This window comes from Labrus mixtus, chromosome 9 (assembly GCF_963584025.1).
Source record: "Labrus mixtus chromosome 9, fLabMix1.1, whole genome shotgun sequence".
Taxonomy (NCBI): Eukaryota; Metazoa; Chordata; class Actinopteri; order Labriformes; family Labridae; genus Labrus; species Labrus mixtus.
In genome coordinates this window covers 24,683,815-24,704,961 of record NC_083620.1, presented here as the reverse complement: position 1 = coordinate 24,704,961, position 21,147 = coordinate 24,683,815, and the positions used below count along the sequence as shown (strand labels likewise).

Below are 21,147 nucleotides of genomic sequence, written 5' to 3'. Positions count from 1 at the left end.
CAGAAGAAGCCTGTGTGGTATCCCGTGTTTTAAAAAGATTGGATAGAGACCGCATGCTGGTCTCCATTTATCTCGTTCATAGTTCTCTTATCCTAGTTAGATTACACTCTTAAAGTTAATCAGGAGAGTATGGGTGCTGATGCATGTTATGATGCACAGACAGGCCTTGGCCCTTCTGCCGTGCGTCATCTTTTTTGTCCATATAAGTGGGGATTCTCATGCTGTGGCCTACATAATTATTAGATAATAGTTTCACTATCACATCCACACCGTGTGTTCTCAAACTCTGTAATGACCTACTTTTCTTACATGGCTGTAATCTGTAAACGTGACAGTAATCAAAAACCATTATCAACCGTCAACTGTTATGCAAGTTCACAGTAGGCTTCAAATCCAGTATGTAATGTAGCAGACATGCACTGGGCAACGTGATTTTCATCATATTGAAAAAAAAAAATTTTGAGTTTAATGTTTTGTTCCTGGAATGACGCCCATGAGTGTTCCTTAGATTTCCTGCTTTTAAAGCCTCTACAGCATGCTTCATTCAGGGTCCTGACAGGACTGCTTTTTACTCCCCAGATGGAGCTGAGCTGTTCGTCTATCTGACAGGTCAGACTGTTCTCAGACATTAGTCTTGCTTCAAAGCAAGAGTGAAAGAGCCAAACAGCATCTGCTGTAATGCTTTTAACCGTAAACCCTCAAGAGTCAATGAGATTTTAATTGTATTCACTGAACATGGTGATTATGAGATCGACAACTGAATGAAACATGTCCATAAATAACAACTTAACTCAAGTTCTGTTGAGGTTACGTTACAGAATAAAATACACTCTCTTCTCCTGTGATTCACGGACAGCTCTTAGGACAGTTCTAACCAAAGAGATTTCATGTATTCTGTGTTATGAGGGATTTTATGAGCCTGCAGCTAACAACATGTGCTGTTTCTGTCTGAACACTTTTTTCTACTCCAGATGGGACAATAGCCTCTAAATCAACCTTAAACCCTTTAAACAGCTGGTAACAGGCAGCACAGTCGTATGTTGGCAGTCAGTAGTGCATATTAACGCAGCAGAGCCTGTGCAGGGAAAAAAGTTCAATCAGCACCAACATTTGATGAACAGTGTTGGCACTGGGAGTATATATGTAAACATGTAGATACAATTAAAATAAAATTAAAATATGTTTCATGTTTAATATATAGATTTTCTTTTTTTTTTATTTGTTCACTTTTGTCAAAAAAAGACTTTGTTAAGTCTGTGCTTAAGGGCCCTTTGACCCTGAGTGAATGCTAGAATGAGGAGCAAAGTGCATGTCAAGTCTTTTTTAATATATTTTTTATTGTACCTTTATTTAACCAGGCAGGTCATTAAGAACAGTTTCTTATTTACAGCGACGGCCTGGCAAAAGACAGAAGCCTAAATACATCTCGTACATTAACTCCTCATTTTAACAAAAAAATAACAATCTAATTCTTTTGAGCTTCTCTCTGATGGACGTGTATGTCGTCTCCCAGATGCCTGATGAGCTTCGCCAGTGTCTCCATGTCATGGTTCTCTCTTTCCAGCAGCTCGTAGCGGAGACTCGAGATGTCCTGTTTGATTTCTTTCAGTTCACCTGTGGGACAGTGAGTGAAAAATTACACATCTGTGATTTGTTGATCCAGACATTTGAAAGTGCCGCCAAACTCACCTTCGTTAATGTCTTCATTTTCTTTATCCCTCTGGGCTTGTAAGATGTATCTCTTGATCAGGCGGTTCATGATCTTCTGTAACAAAGGAAATGTCTGTTTAGTCTTAAACTCATGAGTCCATTATTTGATAAATTCAGAGCTTTTTAGGAACAATTAGAGCAGCTGTTGAAATGTTTGATCATTCAAACGTTGGATTTATCTGATATATTATTGTGGTGCCTTCAAGTACAGTATAAAAAGTCTCCCTTTGATCACTCTATAAGATATGTGTCCTCTGTGTATGAAGTAGCATACATTACTAACCTGTATCATGAGTGTTCTTATGTGTAAAAATCTGAACTCAGGAGAGAAAATCAGAACTTGACAGCTCAGTCATTTAAAGGTTAATCAACATTAGGAAATGAAAAACAGTTTTACTTGGTGATGGGACGGACAAAGTGGAGTCTCCACAGTCAGATCTTCCTGTTGCCTCAGCTAAGATTTAAAAAAACGACGCAAAAAAAGAGCAGAATCCTGGTTGACACTTTTTTTTAAACACACTTGCAATTTTTAAATGGGACACAAGAGGGCACTGTAGATCAGAGTACAATTTATGAGCATTACATCAAATGTCTTTAGCAATCTGTCCACATTTGACAAACGTAATTTGCCTTTTGTATATCAGTTTTGGAAGCATCTGATGCCTTGCCTTGTTAAGCTCCCGTTCATCATGTGTACTTTCTTTGCTTTTGCCCTGAGGTCCATCCCGGAGAAGGTCCCTTATCCCCAGCCAGAGGGAAACAACAGACATGGGGCTGGGTACGAGGTTGAAGGGCACGGGCAGTGTGCCGCCATTCTCAAAGTACGAGAACCACAGCTTAGCTCTGGCAAACTTCCACTCAACATCAGAATCGTCCTGCGACAACAGAGGAGACGCAGAGAAACATGTGATGACCAACAGGTGACATTTAAATCATCGTATCTCCATTTCTGCATCTAATGTGTATTATTTAAGTGTAGACCACAAATACAAAACATGACTCAAACATCACAACTCTGAATAAATCAGTTGTAAATTATAAATGGTAAATGGACTTGAGCTTGTTTAGCGCTTTCTAGTTTTCTGACTACTCAAAGTGTTTTTACACCACAGGTCACACCTACACATTCACACACTGGTGGCAGAGGCTGATATGTTAAGTGTCCATCAGTATAAAATTATCCCATTCATACACATTCATACGCTGCCGACGAAGCAATTTGGGGTTAAGTGTTTTGCCCAAGGAGACATCGGGCATGTAGCTGGGGATCGAACCCTCGACCTTCTGGTTGAGAGACAATCAACTCTACCAACTGAGCCACAGCCTCCCCGTTGTTATTAATTATAACATCTTCAGATTTTTGTGTCAAATGATACCACAACATCTATACTTATAGAACAACATGGTCTTCATCATCATTCATAGCATACAAGACAAACAAAGTTTACACTGATTCAGAAATATCAACTCATCCGTCTTACCTCAATTTCTTGGAAGGAGCTGTTAAACATGGCAATGAGCATATTCAGCAGGACGATCACCATGATGATGTTGTACACCCCGTAAAGAACATACCCAATATTCTCTATGAACTTGTGGTCAATGTTGATGACCACTGATTTCACTTCTGACAAGCCAAAGATGGCCCAGAAGAGCGTCTTGAAACTCTCTTCAAGCCTCGAGAAATAGAGAGATGGAAGATTGAATTAGCATCGCGAAACACTTGGACAGTGACAGCAACTGTTGCATCATATCCAACGTTGACCAAAAACCAGTTGTTGTGACAGTGAAGACTTGACACTCACGTCGTGAAGGCATCGTTGTGCTTGGCTCCGAGGTAGTACGAGTACAGATTGAACATTCCCACCATGAAAGCCACAAAAACGGTGATGAAAATCACCATGAACTTAAAGATGTCTTTGACTGTCCTTCCCAGGGAGATCTGCAAAGGCCCGAAGCTCTCATTGGCCGGCAGGATGTATGCAATGCGAGAGAAACTCAGCACGACTGCAATTGCATAGAGGCCTTCAGAAATGAGCTGGGGGTCTGAGGGCATCCAGTTGACTCGAGCTGAACATAGACAAATGCTCAATGTGACCATTTTTACTTTTACTCCATTAGGACCACTACCTTTTTTTTTGTAAATCTATAAAAGTCATAGGAGAAGTGCGTTTAGCCGGAGTATTTAAAAAAAATAATAATTCTGTCCTTGATCTTTAATGTGGTGAAGGAAAAAAGATCTAGTCTATAAACAGATGTGCATTAATTTAAAACTTGTAAATGTAATTATCCAGGAAAACGCAGATACATCTAAAATATCAATCTGAGCCAGTATATCCTCTCTTACAAAAAATTGTATTTGTAAAATCATGACTGATACTTCTATATGAATTCTTTGGTCCACACTTACCCAGCTGGAAATACTGTATCTCTGAGGGCAGGGTCATGTTGGCCAGGCCGTTGTAGTGCTCGTCAACATAACACTGAGCAGAATATGCATGCCAGAAAGCCATTAACCGGGCAATGAAAGAGGTGATGAAAATGGTTGAAATACTAAAATCCAGGAGGTTCCAGGGCTCCGACATGTATTCCCGGATATCCTGTGACCAGATATCTTTACATTCTTCGCAGATCTTCCCTGTAAGAAAAAAATAACAATACACATGTGGTTGACAGTCAAGATTTTTTCTCTCTCCGATTAACTAATAATAATACCTGGTGTGATTTTGGTCTTTGCCTTTAAACATGATAAATAAAGCTTGGACTGATCATCTCATGAGACTTATTAATGCTGGATGCCAAAGCCTTGCTTGTATAGAGATTAGTTAAAGTGTCACCTTGTGTTCAACTGTAGGTCGTTTTAGTCTGATTTATTATGGAAAATGACCTAAGAATAAATAATCATTTATTCAAGCAATTTCCTGGCAAGAGAGATTTGGGGGATTTATAACTTCCGCATGACTCTTAATATCCTCGGCCCTGTATGCACAGCAGAGAGATTTGATTGTCAAAGGGCCGGAGCGTGATTCAAACTATGAGAAGTAGACAAAAGTGAATGTGAGGAGGATGAGAGAAGAAAACATTTGATGAGCTATTTGTGATCGTATATGAAAAGAGAGGAGGGTTATAGTGAGGTGGTTTCACTCATTACCTATAACCCAGGAGATGATGAGGATCTCCATCCAGGTGAAGGGGGTGGTCTTCATTCGAAACAACTGCGAGGGGTGATCATGGGTCGTCATGTTAGGAAGCAGCGATGTTCCCCCAAACCGGTCTGCTGCGTTCAGGATCAGCAGGCACAGGAAAATCATAAAGGAAGCCGCGTGGGCGACGAACTTCAGGAAAGGTCCACACATGAGTTTCCCCAGCTGAAACAAGACAAGGTAATAACGTTGTTCTTTTTTTTTATTACAGACACAGCAGAGTGAAGTCTGATGATTGGCCTCAAGTGATGACACACACAAGGCAGCGTCAGATGGATTCAAATGTGAAAATCTGTTCAATTTTATTTGTATAGCACAAAACGTAAACTCAATGTGCTGTACAGAAGACAAAGATAAACAAACACAATACAAACTCATTTCAAATAATGAACAAACAAAAAAAAACATGGAAAAACTCAATAAAATAATAATAATAATAAATGAAAAAGTGGATTCCAGACCTCACTTTAAACCAAAACATATTTGTAAAAGGTGCATGCACCATCCCATACAACACATCTACATACACCTGTTGATGTGGAGCAACACAAAAGGGAGAGTACAAGACAAGACGTGTGAATCCAGCTACTCATCACCTCTGTAGGTTTACCAGATTATTTGACAGAATTATTAGACGTAGATGCATTTTGGGTAATGTAGGCACCAGGGTTTGACAAGGCAGATGAACAGGTGCAATTAAAAGTCAATATCTGTATTTGACTGAATCAAATTTCGACTGTCCATCGTAAGTCATTGTAATACAATGTTAGCAAAAGGACAATTCTACACCTGCAATTGGGTCTTTAAAAAATTTTAATTCCAGGTAAACAATACCTTAAACATCATTTCTACATGGTCAGGAACTACAAGAGCATCACATCCTAAAGCCTCTGGGATGAGCCGCCATTGCTGGAGAATAATCACAACTTAAGAAACACTTACATTTTACAATCTACTATGTAAAAAAAAAAAAAACAATGTAAACAGGAAACTTTATTTTTTTAACTCACCTTACTCGATGGTGCAATCCAGTAAATAAAGGCCAGGACAGGCAATCCAGCAGCCACTCCAAGAACAAGCAGGACTTTAACCGCTGTGGTTTGCTGACGTAGTCCAGACAAGTTCTCGTACCAGATGGAGAGGAGTTGTTGTTGGCAGTTTGGATGTGCCACAAACTGCATCATTGGTTTGTGTGTGTGTGTATGAGGAACAGAGAGAAGGTTGGAGGAAGGGTGTGTAAGGGGAAAAGGATGATTTGGATAGACCGGAAAGGGAGAAAAAAAAAACACAAAATAGAATATGAAAACAGTTACATCAAGTCCAATAATTAAAGTGAAAGGGGCGTATCTTTAGTGCTTACCTTTTTAACCTCGTATTTTATTGCAAGTTTTAATCTGATGAGGTTTTGTCTGCTGAAGGTTTCAGTGCTTTGACATGATTCAGTGTCCCCGTTCAAGACGGCCTTCACCTCCTCTGTGTTTCGACACAAATCCAGGAGTCCCACAACAAAGTCCTTACACTGCATGGACAGCTTCTGGTATTCATTCTGTAACAGACAAAGACAGCATCTTTATCCTTGTCACCAAAACAAAGTGACATGTTTCTTCAATACAGTACCTTGAATTCCTTCTCAATGTTTGCCAGAACTGCCAGCTCGTTCCCCAGCTCCAGGGCTGCCATCACCGGGTCTTCATTGGAGAGGGACAGATACGCTGGACTGGCCAGACCTTTGTATGCGTTGATGCGGGATTGTGAATGGCTGAAGGAGTCGTGCCTCTGCTGCTCACTGCAGATCCTGCACTGGCAGAAGTAGTCATGGGGCCGCTCTATTCGGGCCCCCTTGGTGAAAAGTATATGCACAATCTCATAGTCGTGGCACTGCGACGCCAGGATGATGGGAGTGATGTCGCGAGAGAAACGCGTGCCGTCCTCGTCATAGGCAAAGAAGTCGTCGCGTGTCTCAGCCTGACTGGGACTGTTAGTCAGCATGTGACTGTCTGCCAAGGCCTGATGGTTCAGTATGGCCTCCACTATACGGATGTAGCCTTTACTGATGGCCAACAGCAAAGCGTCTCCTATCCTAGCAAGGTCTTTCTTGGTGAGCAGGAGCTTAGTCACCTCTAAATGCTCATTGGCAACAGCCAGCTGCAATGCATTCAGGCCCATGTAGTTCACACAGTTGACGTCCAGTTCTGGCAGCTGCTCCAGCATCCGCCTCACTTCGGGAATGTTTCCATATTCTGCGGCATCTAAGAAGAGTTCCTCTGTCATTGAAAGGCAGGAGGAAGACTGAGCGTGTAACAGGTAGCCATCTCCCCGTAAAGCTTGCCTCCGGGGTTTGGCCACAACCTGCCGTGCCATCATCATGGCTCTGCCTTCATTTCTTCATCTAAAGACAAGTAAACATATTGTAGATGTTAGAAAATCACTCCCTACATAGACTCTCTCATCTCAGGTCTACATCCCCTCCCGCCCCCCAATAAGCTCTGCCAATGAAAGCCGTTTGATCCAACCTTCACAACAAGGCTCTAAGTCTCTAGCTAGACTCTTCTCCTCTGTCGCCCCCCCAGCGGTGGAACGGACTACTAAAATCTGTTTGATCTGCTGAGTCCCTTTGCACCTTTAAGAAAAAACTAAAGACCCAACTCTTTCATGAACACCAGTGCACTTAATGATATGAATGATGATGATGACCGTGATATTGATCATGATATATGTGACCACGATGACGATATTTAGAATGGTTTTGATGGTGATTGAAACTTAAAACAAGAGCAGCTGATGATGTTGTTGATGATGATATATTTACTTTGAGCTTTGTTACTTTGCAAAGTGTTGCTTAGTGCTCATGATGGATTAATGTGGGTTATTTTAGATAATATAAGGAAGAGTAAGGTCTTTTACCTGCTCTTATGTCAAGTGTCTTGAGATTGCATTTGTTATAAATTGGCGCTATACAAATAAGGATTGATAGATTGATTGATTGATTGTGTGATTAAAAAACTGTTGGTCTGCACTTCCTGACATGGTTTCCTCCTCTGTAGATCTTTGAATATGTTGTTCTTACTCTCTGATGCACGTCGCTTTGGACAAAAACGTCTGCTAAATGTATATAAATGATTTATATATGTTTGCAAAAACATTTTTATATCCCTCTCCACATTTTATAATAAAGTAAATGCATTATTAATGCCTGACAAAGAAGACATATTACCTAAAGAAGTCTACTGTCTTAGGGAAATCAACATCAGCTCTCTCTATATTTCCAAAAACTGCCTGCGTGGGGAACGAGCCCGTATTAAAATGACTGTAAACCAGTATCAAACGGACAGCTGGTCTCTGCTGAATTATAACTACATGTGTGACACCACCCACAGACTCATCATCTGCTTGCCTTCATTTGATGCCCTGGCACTGGCCTTCCGTTCAGCCTCTGACTGATTTATTGTTCATTTCTGGAATATAACTCAACAATATTAGAGATGTTTAAAGGTCAAAACCAATGCTAACGTGTAGGCCTATTAACTGTTTCCACTATAAAGTTAACTCCATCCATTGGTCCATGACTATAACCTCAGATGACAGTAATTCTATTTAAAAGTAATTTGATTATGAGTCGTTGTCAAACAAGGAAATCTACTTTCTGTCCAGTAATTACATTTGAATAACTTGGTTCTCTCGGTAGCTTGTTTCTCCATTCAGTCATAGTTAATGTTAACACCATTTTTACAAAACTGAGCAATCTTACAGCACACACAATGTCGTTTTATAAAAACACTGCAACATTTATTTTGTCTAGCATCTTGTTGTATTCAGCTTAAATAAGAAACAATGAATAGTGGTCACGCTGATGAGCCAGAGAAGGTGCAAAATCCCAAATACATTGAAATTGGTGTAACCATGGAGATATAAAATATATACATATAATGAATTTGCTGTATTTTTTTTGTTTTCTTAATAATAGTTGATATAGCTGTACCCTGTGGATTTACCTCCATGGATTTTGGAATTGTCTTCTGCCGTTTTAAGACATGACTGGCTATTCTCTTAATTATTATAAAGAAAACAAAACATTGTTATACAATGATAGATTTCAGAAGTGGCAGTAACATCACTAGCCTATTCTAATGATGAACTATGGCAGATCATCAGATTCTCCTGCGGTTCATTAGTGGAGCTGTCTGCATGTGCACATGACATAACAGAATGTGTCAAATCTTCTCACTCACCATGTAAAGTAGAGAAATCAGTGTAGCCTATTAGACAGAAGATGTAGCCTACAACAGGACATCTGACAAACTGTGATACTGCAGGCGGAAATTATTCAGAAACATATAGTCTCACACCGTTTGTCCTTATGTTGTAATATGATTGGCCTGAAGCTTCACAAGCATTTGCAAACATTTCTCATTTATAAATAAGGCACGGACATTAACCTGTTTTACACTAAAATGCATCTACATTAAATCTTATAGAGCGTCAACTTACCCCTGAAAAGGCTGGGATCCAAAATAACTCAATTATCACGTAATTAAGTCGAAACGAGCCAAAACTACCTCAAACGATTCCAACTGCAACTCGTGGTTACACATCAGCTGCGGGACTGTAGAGCACCTGTCAGACTGACTCTTACCCTCAGTCCCACCTTGGGTCTTCATGCTGACGATGCTGCCTCTGCACCGCCCACTGGGAGGATTTCTAGCAGCTTTTAAGGTGTGTTTAAAAACTTAGGACATTAGAAAATTTGTTGAATACACGCTGGCCTTTAATTTTCAGATAATTTAGGATAACTGTTTATATCTGGGTTCCGCGTCCCTGATGTTCAAAGGGTGTGACCGGAAAGCCCAAATAAAAAAAAGCGATATTAAAGCACTATGTCAAAGTAATCGAGGGTTTAAGCACAGAAGAACTCCACTGACCTGTGCCATAAACAGAGCGTAAAGGCGACGGGATTATTTTCTTGGGACTATTTGTAATTGTCAGTGTGCAGGCAGCAGGAAATAGCACCATTAATACTCTATGGGGCTTTGACAGTGGAAATAGATTTGATGCAGTGCCCCCCCGTCTATAGGGTAACATAAACAATCTGGGAAAAGACAGATTTTCTAAATCCTCTTAACTCAAGGTAACATCAGATTTAACAGATAACAGCAGCACACCTTTTAAATCATATGGAAGACATCAGTCCCGAGCAGATTGAGGATGTGGAAAAGTGTAGGCTATATGTTTGGAATACAGATTTGGATACAAACGTGTGAATAAAAATATGCTATGTTTTGACATGGTTGTAAACAATTATAGGATCTAAATATTTCAAACGAGTTTATTTATAGCTCTAATCCTACCTGTATTTTATTTCTATGTTATAATATGCATTTATATTTAAATGTCAGTGCCTGTCTTTATTGACAAATGTACATGTAGGAAGAACTGTCAAGAAATGTCAAAGTGTTTGTCACCAAAAAAATGAAAATATATAAAGAAAAGTAATTGCTGACTGAATTATAGACTCTGCATCAGGGACCTGCAAAGCGTTGATTGGATTTTAAAAGGTGCTTCCACTAATGCAGACTTTTCCTAACCTGTTATCTCGAACCACAACAAACATCGTCTTAGCCTGATAGCATTACTTTATTGTATCTCTTCTTAGTTATTTCACTTAAATTAATGTCGCATTCTCTATCTTTCATTGCTAAATATATTACGACACTTCAAGGTGTACCTGAAGGCGGCATTCAAGCACAAAGAGGCGCGCCCTCTGCTGGACATCTCGGTTATGACCAGCACGAGCTCCGTCGTCAAGGAACTGCGTCCTCGGTTGCTATCATGGAGTGACTGTACACAGACAGACTCAGGTGAAGCTGCTAGAAAAGTGACAAGTTAGACGCAGCGTTTATTTTGTGCACGACAAAAGGACGGTTTCTCATCTTCCAGGAGAGGTTTCCACGACGTTGAGACGAACATGTCCTTTGCAGGGTTATCTCCGCCCTGAAATGGGTTGAATAAGTAAACAGCGGCTGGCGTTAGCTGAAGGAGACAAGTTAGCCGCTTGCTAAGAGCTCTGCTGGGACCTGAACCTGTATGTCTGCCCCTGCGTCTGCAACCAGCAGCAGCCTCGGAGGATGCAATTTCTTCAAGACAACTTCTTCTACCACTCGTATCCTAGAAATGATCAACTAAAAATATCGCTTTTCATTGTGCGAAGATGTAAATGAATTGAAGAGAAGTTATTCAGCATGTTAATCAGTTTAATGATAGGCCTACCTGTTTACAACCAGCCTGTAATATTATTGAAAACTTAAAGGTGCACTATGTAGATTTGGTAGTGAAATTTGAAAGTTGGAGAAGTGAAACAATTATATGCTTTATTTTCTGAACTAAATACACAAACTTTACTCAAATAAAAAAAAAACATGGACACGGTTTGGAGCTAAAAAGCTACCAGGAGATTTATAGTGTCACTGTTGCAGATCCCCAACCATAACTTCTCGTGTAGCATTTTATCTTCAAACAGTGTTCCAGGGACTTAATTTTCCTCTGAGGACAGTTTGTGTATCATGAACATATACCACAGAAACTGTACATTTCTCTACCAAAACGACATAGTGCACCTTTAAGTCCAAGGTAACACGATTGTGACAGACGTCTTTGCTGCCATGACCCCCCCCCCCCCCCCCCCCTCCTTAGCGGCTCACTTCTAGAAATTCAAGGTTGGGAGCTGATGGAGGCCTCGAGAACGAGCGACAACTTTTGGTGGAAGAGCAGAAGCTGTGCAGAACCAGAGCTCGCCAGTTCTCCGTGGAAACAAACCGACGCAGGAAGTCAGTTCTGATCCTTCACAGTACATTGTTGTTTTAATTTGCACACTCTGAGGTTGTGTCCTCTCTGATCGCACTTCTGTATGCAGAGAGCCAGTTCTTTGTAACTTTGTAACAGCAGGTATTGCACCTCCTGGATGGACAGCTTATGCTTCTGTCAACGGCTTAACGCCTTCCAGGCGTGGACGGGTGTTGACAGGATTTTGCCGTCTATACCTGAAAATAGATCTATTGGCCCAGAGAGTGACTGTTGGTCAGATCCATGACTGAAGTGTCACCTCTGAAGCTGCAAAGTTCAGCACTGCATGAGGCTCAAATCCCTTGCAGATATTAACCACCTTCTATACTGTATGTTTTTTTTCCTTTTTATCACAAGTGGCTAAAAGTAACTGTTCCTGCTTTTTAAACCAAGAGCTTGAAAGAGCAGGTGGAGGTCAGATTAAGTGTGTAATATCAGAGACAGACTGGGTGTTTATTTTTATCTCCCACACAAATTTAAGAGTGCAGTTTCACATATCACCACAATTGCATTGACTATCACCTGCTTGACGATTAACTGCTCGTCTCAGTCCTTACAAATTGTGCTCTGATCTCACTTTTACAGATTACATAAATCACATACACCTTATAAATAAATACTTATGCAACCAGGTAACACTGCCTGAGTACATGATTAGTTACAACGTAAACACGTCAGGATCATTTGTTACAAAATGTCACAATAAAAGTCAAGAGACAATCACTACACCTCTTCATGAGGCATGATTGTGTTTATTAGTCCAAAAAATAATTCCATATTATCAAAATTCTAACAATTACAATATGTTATTTATTTCTGATTGAAGATAAGACATTCAAAATTATAAAAGCTCTGATTAGTTTTAAAGGAACAAGAGTGGTGACCAAATGCTTGAGCAACTTACTGATCAATAATGTGTTTTGTTTTTGTTGAAAATAATTCTTCTTCTGTCAGTCCAGTTGTGAGGGGTCGCTGTCATTTATTAATGACTTTGTTGAATACTTATATCGAGGAAAGGACTCGGGGTTTCTTCACCTCAAACATGTCTAAATGTAATCAGATAAAACGTGCCTCTGGTTCATTTCTCTGGCTCAGGGCTCTGGAGGAAAGACAGAAGCAATGGGACAAGCAGGAGCAGCGGCTGAGAGACAACGTGCTGCAGCAGCGCAGGCAGCGAGTCCAGGATGCAACCGAGCGATTTCAAAGAGCCCACCTACCTCCGTCTCAGAGACGCAGACAATGTTAGTGATGTCTCTTACATACGCCTCTTACAATGGAAAAAACAATGCGCAATGTGGCTGTGAAGCATTTCAGTTGTTCTTATTTTGTTTCAGCTTTCAGGAGAAATGTCCCAAATATTGAAGATGCACTTAATCAAATTCAAGGCACCTTATCTTCATACACCCAGCCGCCTTCTTTCTCGTCCAGCAACTCCAACATGTGCAGGTAAAAAATCAAATCAATGATTATTTCATTCTAATGTTCCCTACGTGCTAGAAATCTACCACTGCTGTTTGATTAAACCGCATGCTGTTGCTCCATTTTTGTGATGATGGACTTAAGACACTTTGATTTGATATGTTTTCAATGTAGAGAAATCCTTTTTGGGGGCTGGATAAATCAATATTGATATTCTGCTGTTTTCTTTTCAAGAAGCTGTACTCCCTCTCCAAAGCCTCCCACGGTTTCTAAATACACTCCCCGCCAAGCGCTCTCTGCCGTGGAGGCCTACACTCAGCTGGTGGAGGAGCAGAGCATGACTTGCTTGAAGAATGGTGGACAGGCTGAGAAGAGTCATGAAAAGCAACAGGATCCCACTCCACAAGTGTGTTGGTTATTTGATTCAATTGGCAAGGGGGGAAAAAAACTAAAACTAAAGAATTAAAGGTATGCTGTGATTGGCTCCAAGAGCATCAGGGACTGTAATCAACAAGTTTAACATATGAAAAGATCCTGATATATAACTTTGCAACAACTCATGAATGCATGTGCATATTCTCTCTCCACATCCTGAATTAAAAACATCGACACCAAAGTTGGTGGGTTAAACCTGCAATACATATTGCTGGCCACTTGGCGGCAGTAGAAACATTACTTTAACCCACTACTTTCTTCACCATCACTTATGGCTAATTTAGTAAACTGTATGCATATGGGGAATGTAAGGCTTCTTAACTGTGTCTGCTGCTTGTTGCAGAGCAGGTAATGTAGAGTGATCATTTTATATGTTTATATTATTTTCTAATCTGTGTCATTATAGGAAAAAAAAGCAGTATTAGCACTCTAATCTTCTATCTGTTCATGCAGTCCTTTTCTTCTCTCATATCCATAAAGACACTCTATAATCACACCATTATTTGTTACTACAGGGTGACATGTCTCACATTAGTCTCCAGTATAACATTTAATTCACCTGTATAAGAGTGTAAACATGAATACTTATGTAGAGTGGTAGGAGCAGTATTTTGACAGTGAAGTGAACATATAAGCAGACCTGGTGTAATTTTCCATGGTGATATCAGGCTGTGTAAACTGTCTGCTTTTGTATCTCATCTCACTGTTAACAAGTAGACCCCTGGGGAGCAGCAGTGTGTCATGAGCTGTTTCCTGCAACAATACCCCTCTTGCCTGCCAAAAAAAATGTCTGCAGCCTTGAAATGTCCCACCAAAATGTGTCGAAACATCATCAAAGCATGTGTTCACTTTTAAAGAAACAAGTGATCCATCAACCCTACAGCCTCACATTTTTACTCTCTCTCTCGTCTCTCTCTCTCTCTCTCTCTTTCTCTCTACACACAGAGACAGATCTGTGTTTCCAGATTTTGTTTCTGACTCATTGCCTCTTCTGCTTCCATATTCCAGGACAGCCATCTGTCTGATTGCTGTTACTCTGAAAGCATTTCAAGTAAGGACAGTTTGGAGAATGAAGACTCCAACCACAGCACAAAAAACCTACAGTGTTCTTATCCGTCATTATTGCTCGACTTAGAGAAGGAAAACCCGGACCTGAGAAACCAGAAGGATTCGTATCCAGCATCAGACTTGACTCCTTTTTCAGCGATGACACTCCTTGGCGATAACGTACCCCAATCAAGAAAACTGCAGGAACCTAAGCAGCCAAAACAAGAGCGCTCTGAAGCGCCTGATAACAAGACGCACTCTTCTAAAGCGTCTTGGGGGTTCACATCTTTTGAGCCAGCACCTGAGACTGAGAGCCGGCATGCTCCAAACAACTGCAACTTATTAACTCTCAGTGAAATTACGAGTGCAGACCCGGAGCACTTTGAATTTAACGTCCCACAAAATAGTCCTGATGACAACATAGTTATTACCAATGCAGCATCTCCTGGTGACACGGCGTTGAAGTCTTCATGTCCCAAACAAGAGGCTGTGGTGGACGTCAGGCAGCAGAGGGTCTATGACGGCAGGCAATTCAAACATCCTTCAGCAACAGAAATTCTTTTGCCCACCAAAAATGGCAATATTCTTTTGAATAATTGCACAACGAATAATGCAAAAGGAGAATGCACTCTTCTGCAAACACATAAAGAAAACCACAATCTGCCGTCAAAGATTGTGTCTAGTGCTTCCATAAACAACCTAAATAAGGTTTCCAACTTAGAGCCCAAAACAGAAAAGTCTGTTATTACTGCAGTGTTGAGGCAAGCATGCATGTCTAATATTCAGTCAGACACACGGACGTGCCTTAAGTGTCCTGAGGAGGAAGTTCAAGATGTGCCTGTATCAGTGGGGACCCCTCACTCGGTCCGATTCATTAAAGGAATCCTCAAAAAGCAGTCCAAATACATGTCAGGGGATATCACATGTGTGTATGGCTCAGGGCATTTGATGTTTGCACAGCAGGTAGCCGCAGCGATCAGAGATAGTGTTGAATTGACTCGAGCAAAAACGAAAGATTCGGAGGGAAGCAACGCCGTCAAAAAGAAGCTGCGATGGTTTGATGAGGTTCATGCAGGAAAAGAGGATAAAAAACAGGATGCGTCCAAACAGACGAAAAACAAGTCTTGCAATCTTTCCGAGTCAAAAAACAACACAGAAGACCACCAGCTGAGTCTCGCTGCAGTCTCAGGGGCTTCTAAGCCCGGGCCAAGCACGACCCCCCCGGCCTCGGCCGGTTATCACTTTACAAAGCAAGCGTGGGCAGATGTTGGGGTTCAAGTCAGCTTGACCCAGGAACGAGCAGACGAGGTCAAGGTGCCGTGGAGCGGCAACAGGACCGGTGGCCCCAAGGTCCCTCGGAGAGAGCGCTCTGCCAGATCTGGGGTGGGTCCTGTTTCCTCCCGGGCCAGAAAGGGCACCGTCATACGACCTCAATCTGCCACCGAGGTGCGTCAGATTGCCAAATCCCAAGGCAAGATCATGGTACCGCGTCCACCTCCAAGGATGCAATCATCGGAGAGGGAGGAAAAGCCGTCATACATGACTAAGACTCCACATGGCATGGATGGTGCAAGTGTCAACAGCAAACAAGCTTTGAGATTGGAGCAGACACTCTGCAAGGACAACTCTGAAGGCTTTTTCTTACCTTGCACACATCACGTCCTGAGAACAGATAGTGCGGTTGTGTATACAACATTGCAGCCCTTGTATACATGCCCCATCTCAGAGGTCAACACCAAGGGTACACCCAGCTCAGGTCATCAGGACACTCAGAGCTGCAGTAGAAGGAGAGGAGCGGTGTACAGTGAAAAGGGCCTCCGTTTAGATTGCACCCCAACAGATGAGGAGATCTCCCAGCTCTGGTACGGTGTCCGCAGTGCCTTAGCCTCCAACGATGGTAACGTATATTTTGACTGATTTGTCTCTCTGGGCTCACTACGTTCTAGTCAATATCATAATTTCTGTAATGTGGTTATGTTGTGTGTTATTTAAATGATGTGTCTTCTTTCAGACACGCTTAGAAGACAGGCCCCTGATAGTGGGAAAGGTGCAAGGAAACCCTGTGCAGAGCAGAGCAAACAGCGTCCTGGCTCAGGGAACAGAAAGTTTCCTCAGCCAGCTCAGGTACATGCATGTCAGTTGCCCTGTGGGAAGAGGGGGAGTGTGAATAATTTCTAAAGATCAGTGAAGGGGTGTGTGTTTGAACTTGTTGAATCGGTTTTAGCAGTCCCTGTTTAGCAGTTCATGCTGTCGTTGCTGCTGGTAAAATTGACTGCACACCACAAGTCATGCTTCTCAAGACAACAAGACTTTCCAGCTGGACTTGAGTTGTCAGTGTTTTACATGAAAAGCGTTGAGGCATAGTGTTTTTGTTTTTTTAACTTGCTCCACCAGTTATTAGGATTTATGCCTGTTACCGAAACGTTTTGGCTGTGCACATCCGGCTAGGTCAGTGTTATGTAAGGTTAGTCCAAGACTCTAACGACCTAACATGTTTTTGTTTTTTTGTTTTTTGTAGCCGGTAAAACAAACAACAGAGCCCGTCAGATCATTTTCCAGCACTTACAACGTTGCCTTACCAGATGAAGGTACTGTGTTGGCTGTGTGTGTGTGTGTGTTGATATTTTCTATTTGGGGTCAAATCAAACTTGTAACTTCTTTTTTAAACACTATTAAAACATTTTTTTTTTTACTTTATTCAAGTTCAACATTTCATAAGACTTCCCTCCTGCTTATTGTTAGATGTAAAACTGAGGTCAGGGGGATATGAGATATTCACTATCATATTTACACGTTGAAAAAAAAAAAGGTAAAACAAAAACAGATGAGAGTGTGTGGTGTTAGAGTGTGTGTGTTTGTTCTCTCAGGTTCGGAGAGTGCGGCCAAGTTACACCTGGGTGAAGTACATGCTGAAGGCCTGCTGGAAGAAAGGGGCATTGTGGCCGCCATGGAAACAGCCCAAACACAGAGACCTGGAACAGTGCATCAGCGCAGCCAGCAGCAGGGGCTTACCATTTCCCAAGAAGAGCAGAAAATCCTGCTCTCTCTGGACAGACTCAACCACCAGCTGTACTGTGAGTGCTTTGTAGAAGCTGTTTGTCATCTACTCGAATGGATTGATGTGATCTGTTTCAACACAAACGTCATGATATTCTTCTTCATCTAAATGCAGACTAACCAATCCTGCTTGTAATTGTTTATAGGTGTGCGGGAACATGTGAAGGTTAATAGTGGTACACAAGGCCTTGTACTTGTTGATGCTCCCTCTGTAAGTATGAGAGCTAAGTGAATCACTGATTGGCTCATCAAACAAGGTGATTTTACCTTCTTTTTTCTGTTATGACACATCTTCTTTCCCTCTTTTCAGATCAAGGAAGTGAAAGTCACAAACCATCAGAAGCGCCGTGCATCGTCAGCTCACAACCGTTCTCGATACCAAAAGAAATTCTGACTTGAAGATGTTCCTTTCCTGTATAATAGCCTCTTAACGAGCACTTTATTATCCTGTAAAGTTTAGTCTCCTACCCACCAGAGTAACCAGAGATCTAAAGGATCAGCAGTGAGGGGCTGTAGAGACAACAAAACACAAGCAAAAAGTAACCATAACACATGTTTTGAGTGGGTGAGTTGAAGTTGAAGTTGTTTTGTATGCTTGCCTTGTGCATGGATAAGAACAAGGTGTCACATAAAGACTGTGAAGCTTTATTTTATATCCACTTAAGCATCAAATTGTAAGTGCCTATGAAAATGATGCTGGCTTAATGAGGACTAAAGACCTGTCTTAAAGATGATACAACACCAGAACTAACTGAAATATATATACTCCATAGACTGGTGTAAGATATTTTTTTCCCCCCCAAAGCTATTTCATTCTGTATTTATTTGCTGAAGTAAAACCATAGTTTGATTAAAACTATTCAAACCATATCCAAGCTGCACAAAAATAAAGGTTGTTGTCGACGTAAGGATGAATTGACTGAGTGCAGTTTGTTTGGCAGCGTTTGTGGTTTCCCCACAGATACACAGATGGACAGAGGACTGAAATAGTTTATAGAAAGAAGTGTTGTAACGACGGAAGGAGAAGGTGTGTTTATTACCTTTGATGGCTGTAGAAAGGACCATTATGTCTTCTGCACTCGACTCAACCTACTGGCTCAACAAGGTGAGCCTCTGCCAGAGGGCCTCTTCAGCCTTCTGTTGCAATGACATCCATCCTGAACTTTTCTCTTTTCGCTTTAGGTCCTATTATTAGGTCCTACGTTTGGTAATGCAACATTAAGATCAAGGTTAAGCCTCTTTTTTATTTCATTTAAGGGCATCTTCTCTACTTTGTCAAATAAAGGAGTTATTTATAAACGTTCCTCTATCTGTCTTGCCAGAAAATAGGTGCTGAGATTACTGCTGTCAGTTGAGTTGCCCCTCCCTCACCAACATGTCTGGTTCTGCCCAGTCAGTAAGCCTGCAGGGACTTGCTCCAAGAAGTAGAGGAAGCCCATACTCATTTGAAGAGCGAGGCTCCGGTCTGTGATGACACTTTATTTGGTTTAACTGCAGGTTTCTGGTTCCATATGCATACATTATGGAGTTTTTTCAAAAGGAGCTTTCAACAATGCTGAGACTGTGGTGTCTTACTGCCATGTAGAGTCTTGTATCAGCTCCTTGTTACTTTACACCAGAACTAAGAGCAGACACAAAGAGAGAAAATAAACTCAGCCTTAGTGCATAAGGATGCCTGCAGCAGCAGCAGCAGCAGCAGAGGCCTTCTGACTAGTTGAATAAAGTCAAAAGGACAAAAGATGTCCACGGTGGTTATTTGAGGAGGCCTGTCAGTGTCACTTCAAGCCACTGGGCAATCGGTAGCTGAAGTGGAATAACACACTTTTTTCTTTTTATTATAATGTTCATATTAAACTTATTAAAGTGTATTCAATAAATGTGTTGGGAAGAAACAATCAGCCCAACCATGCAACCTGCCATCGTCGCTACTTTGGATTTTCAATTCCAGAAAAACAAGTATAAAAATGAAAGTCGAAAAAAAACATCCAATCTCATCCGCTCTGTTTGTATCAGTGAGTACAGCTGAATGCACATGCACAGATAAAAGAACAGATGAATCACGTTCATCAGTGCATACTATATCTGCACAGCAGAGACCAAACTTTTACTCTGCTGCACAGTGTCTCTGAAATCTCTTCCCTTTGGCCTTCTACCGTTAATTTTCAGTCATTATATCAGACAATACATGGCAGCTTAATGACATTTAAGCTTTAAACAGCACAACACCCAGAAACTCAACAAGAAAGGGCAGGAGAGCTGAAAATAGGGGGAAGACATTTCCATAGATACAAGTTCAAGCTTGTTGGTCCGTAGTGAGGCTTAGTCTCGCAAGCATCTTGTCATGTTTGGTTACAGTCCATTTAACATGCAATGAATGAGTGTCTGGTCTCGCTCTGTTTCTGGACTACAGGAGAAAAAGTTGGAAGCATGCATAAAGATAAAGCTTACTGGATAGGAGGTTACAAATATGTTTCATAAAACTGCAACAACAAAAAAAAAGCTTTATACTGTGATGAATCTTTTAAATAACAGTTGTGTTTGTTTTTCTGCCTGGTTACAGTTCAATGCACATTTTATACCTGCAGATGTAAAATTCTGCAAACAACAGGTTGAGAGATGCTATAGATGAAAAAAAAGAGATCACAAAAATAAAAAATTGTGCATGACAAAATCACATAAAGGCTACACAAACTGAGCAGAACTACAAGTGTCCCTGGATAAACATTGTATTTGATGTTTTATTTATCATTTAGACAAACGGGCAAGTAATTGGGACAAACAAAAAAACACTACAGTTTGCCTGTTTGTTTATTGTGTCCTGTACACGTCGTCTTTTAGTTCCCTTGAAAGGCTGCAGGGGGCACTCGAGCTCCCATCTGCTCCTCTCTCTGTGGCAACACCGTACGTCATCATGTCCGATAATAACACCAGACCAAACGTGTTTTAAACAGGGAGGACTCATATAGCCTCTCTGTCTTTCAGAGGCTTCAGATTGGTTCAGTGAAACAGAGCCCCAAAAAAAAAAAAAAAAAAAAAAAAATCGAGGAACCAAACCCCAATGAGGCTGAATCCGAGGGATGAAGAGATGTTTACCAAGAGGGACCAAACTCTGCCAAGTGGGTGGTCCTCCTCAGGGCTGCCGGGACACTGCAGTCCATCTCTTCAATGTGTCTGAGTGCGTTACAATGATGTGAAAATGACCACTTCCACCAGAACAATGGACGTCTCTTGACTGGCAGCTTGTGTGCAAAGAAAATGTCAGTCATAAATCTAAATATGAGGGCTGGTAGCGCAGTTATGAAGTATAGAGATCAAAAGTTAATAGGCAGCTGTGGTGTGTATTAAATGGTTCTTTTTATGCGCTATGAATGAAGGATTCATTGATCAAGAGATGCATTCATTCATACAGGACATATAGAAATATTACCATGATACAGGA

At 41.2% G+C, this 21,147-nt stretch overlaps 2 protein-coding genes across 2 annotated transcripts; one reads left to right on the top strand and one right to left on the bottom strand.

Annotated features, from left to right (window-relative positions):
* Nucleotides 1-717: 717 nt before the first annotated feature.
* On the bottom strand, nucleotides 718-9,703 carry trpc6b (transient receptor potential cation channel, subfamily C, member 6b). Its single transcript, XM_061047056.1, has 12 exons — nucleotides 9,402-9,703; nucleotides 6,531-7,302; nucleotides 6,274-6,459; nucleotides 5,924-6,088; nucleotides 4,862-5,078; nucleotides 4,121-4,348; nucleotides 3,516-3,780; nucleotides 3,192-3,387; nucleotides 2,379-2,585; nucleotides 2,108-2,164; nucleotides 1,690-1,765; nucleotides 718-1,614 (listed from the first exon to the last, which is right to left on the bottom strand). Exons 2-12 carry the CDS (start codon nucleotides 7,278-7,280, stop codon nucleotides 1,466-1,468), a joined length of 2,496 nt encoding a protein of 831 aa, XP_060903039.1. The 5' UTR covers nucleotides 7,281-7,302; nucleotides 9,402-9,703; the 3' UTR covers nucleotides 718-1,465.
* A 1,185-nt stretch (nucleotides 9,704-10,888) lies between these two features.
* cep126 (centrosomal protein 126) lies at nucleotides 10,889-18,606 on the top strand. Its single transcript, XM_061047050.1, has 11 exons — nucleotides 10,889-11,070; nucleotides 11,615-11,734; nucleotides 12,846-12,991; nucleotides 13,085-13,196; nucleotides 13,404-13,575; nucleotides 14,613-16,548; nucleotides 16,663-16,775; nucleotides 17,170-17,239; nucleotides 17,519-17,725; nucleotides 17,855-17,919; nucleotides 18,019-18,606. The coding sequence occupies exons 1-11, from the start codon at nucleotides 11,036-11,038 to the stop codon at nucleotides 18,100-18,102; spliced, it is 3,060 nt and encodes a 1,019-aa protein (XP_060903033.1). The 5' UTR covers nucleotides 10,889-11,035; the 3' UTR covers nucleotides 18,103-18,606.
* The last annotated feature ends 2,541 nt before the right edge of the window (nucleotides 18,607-21,147 follow it).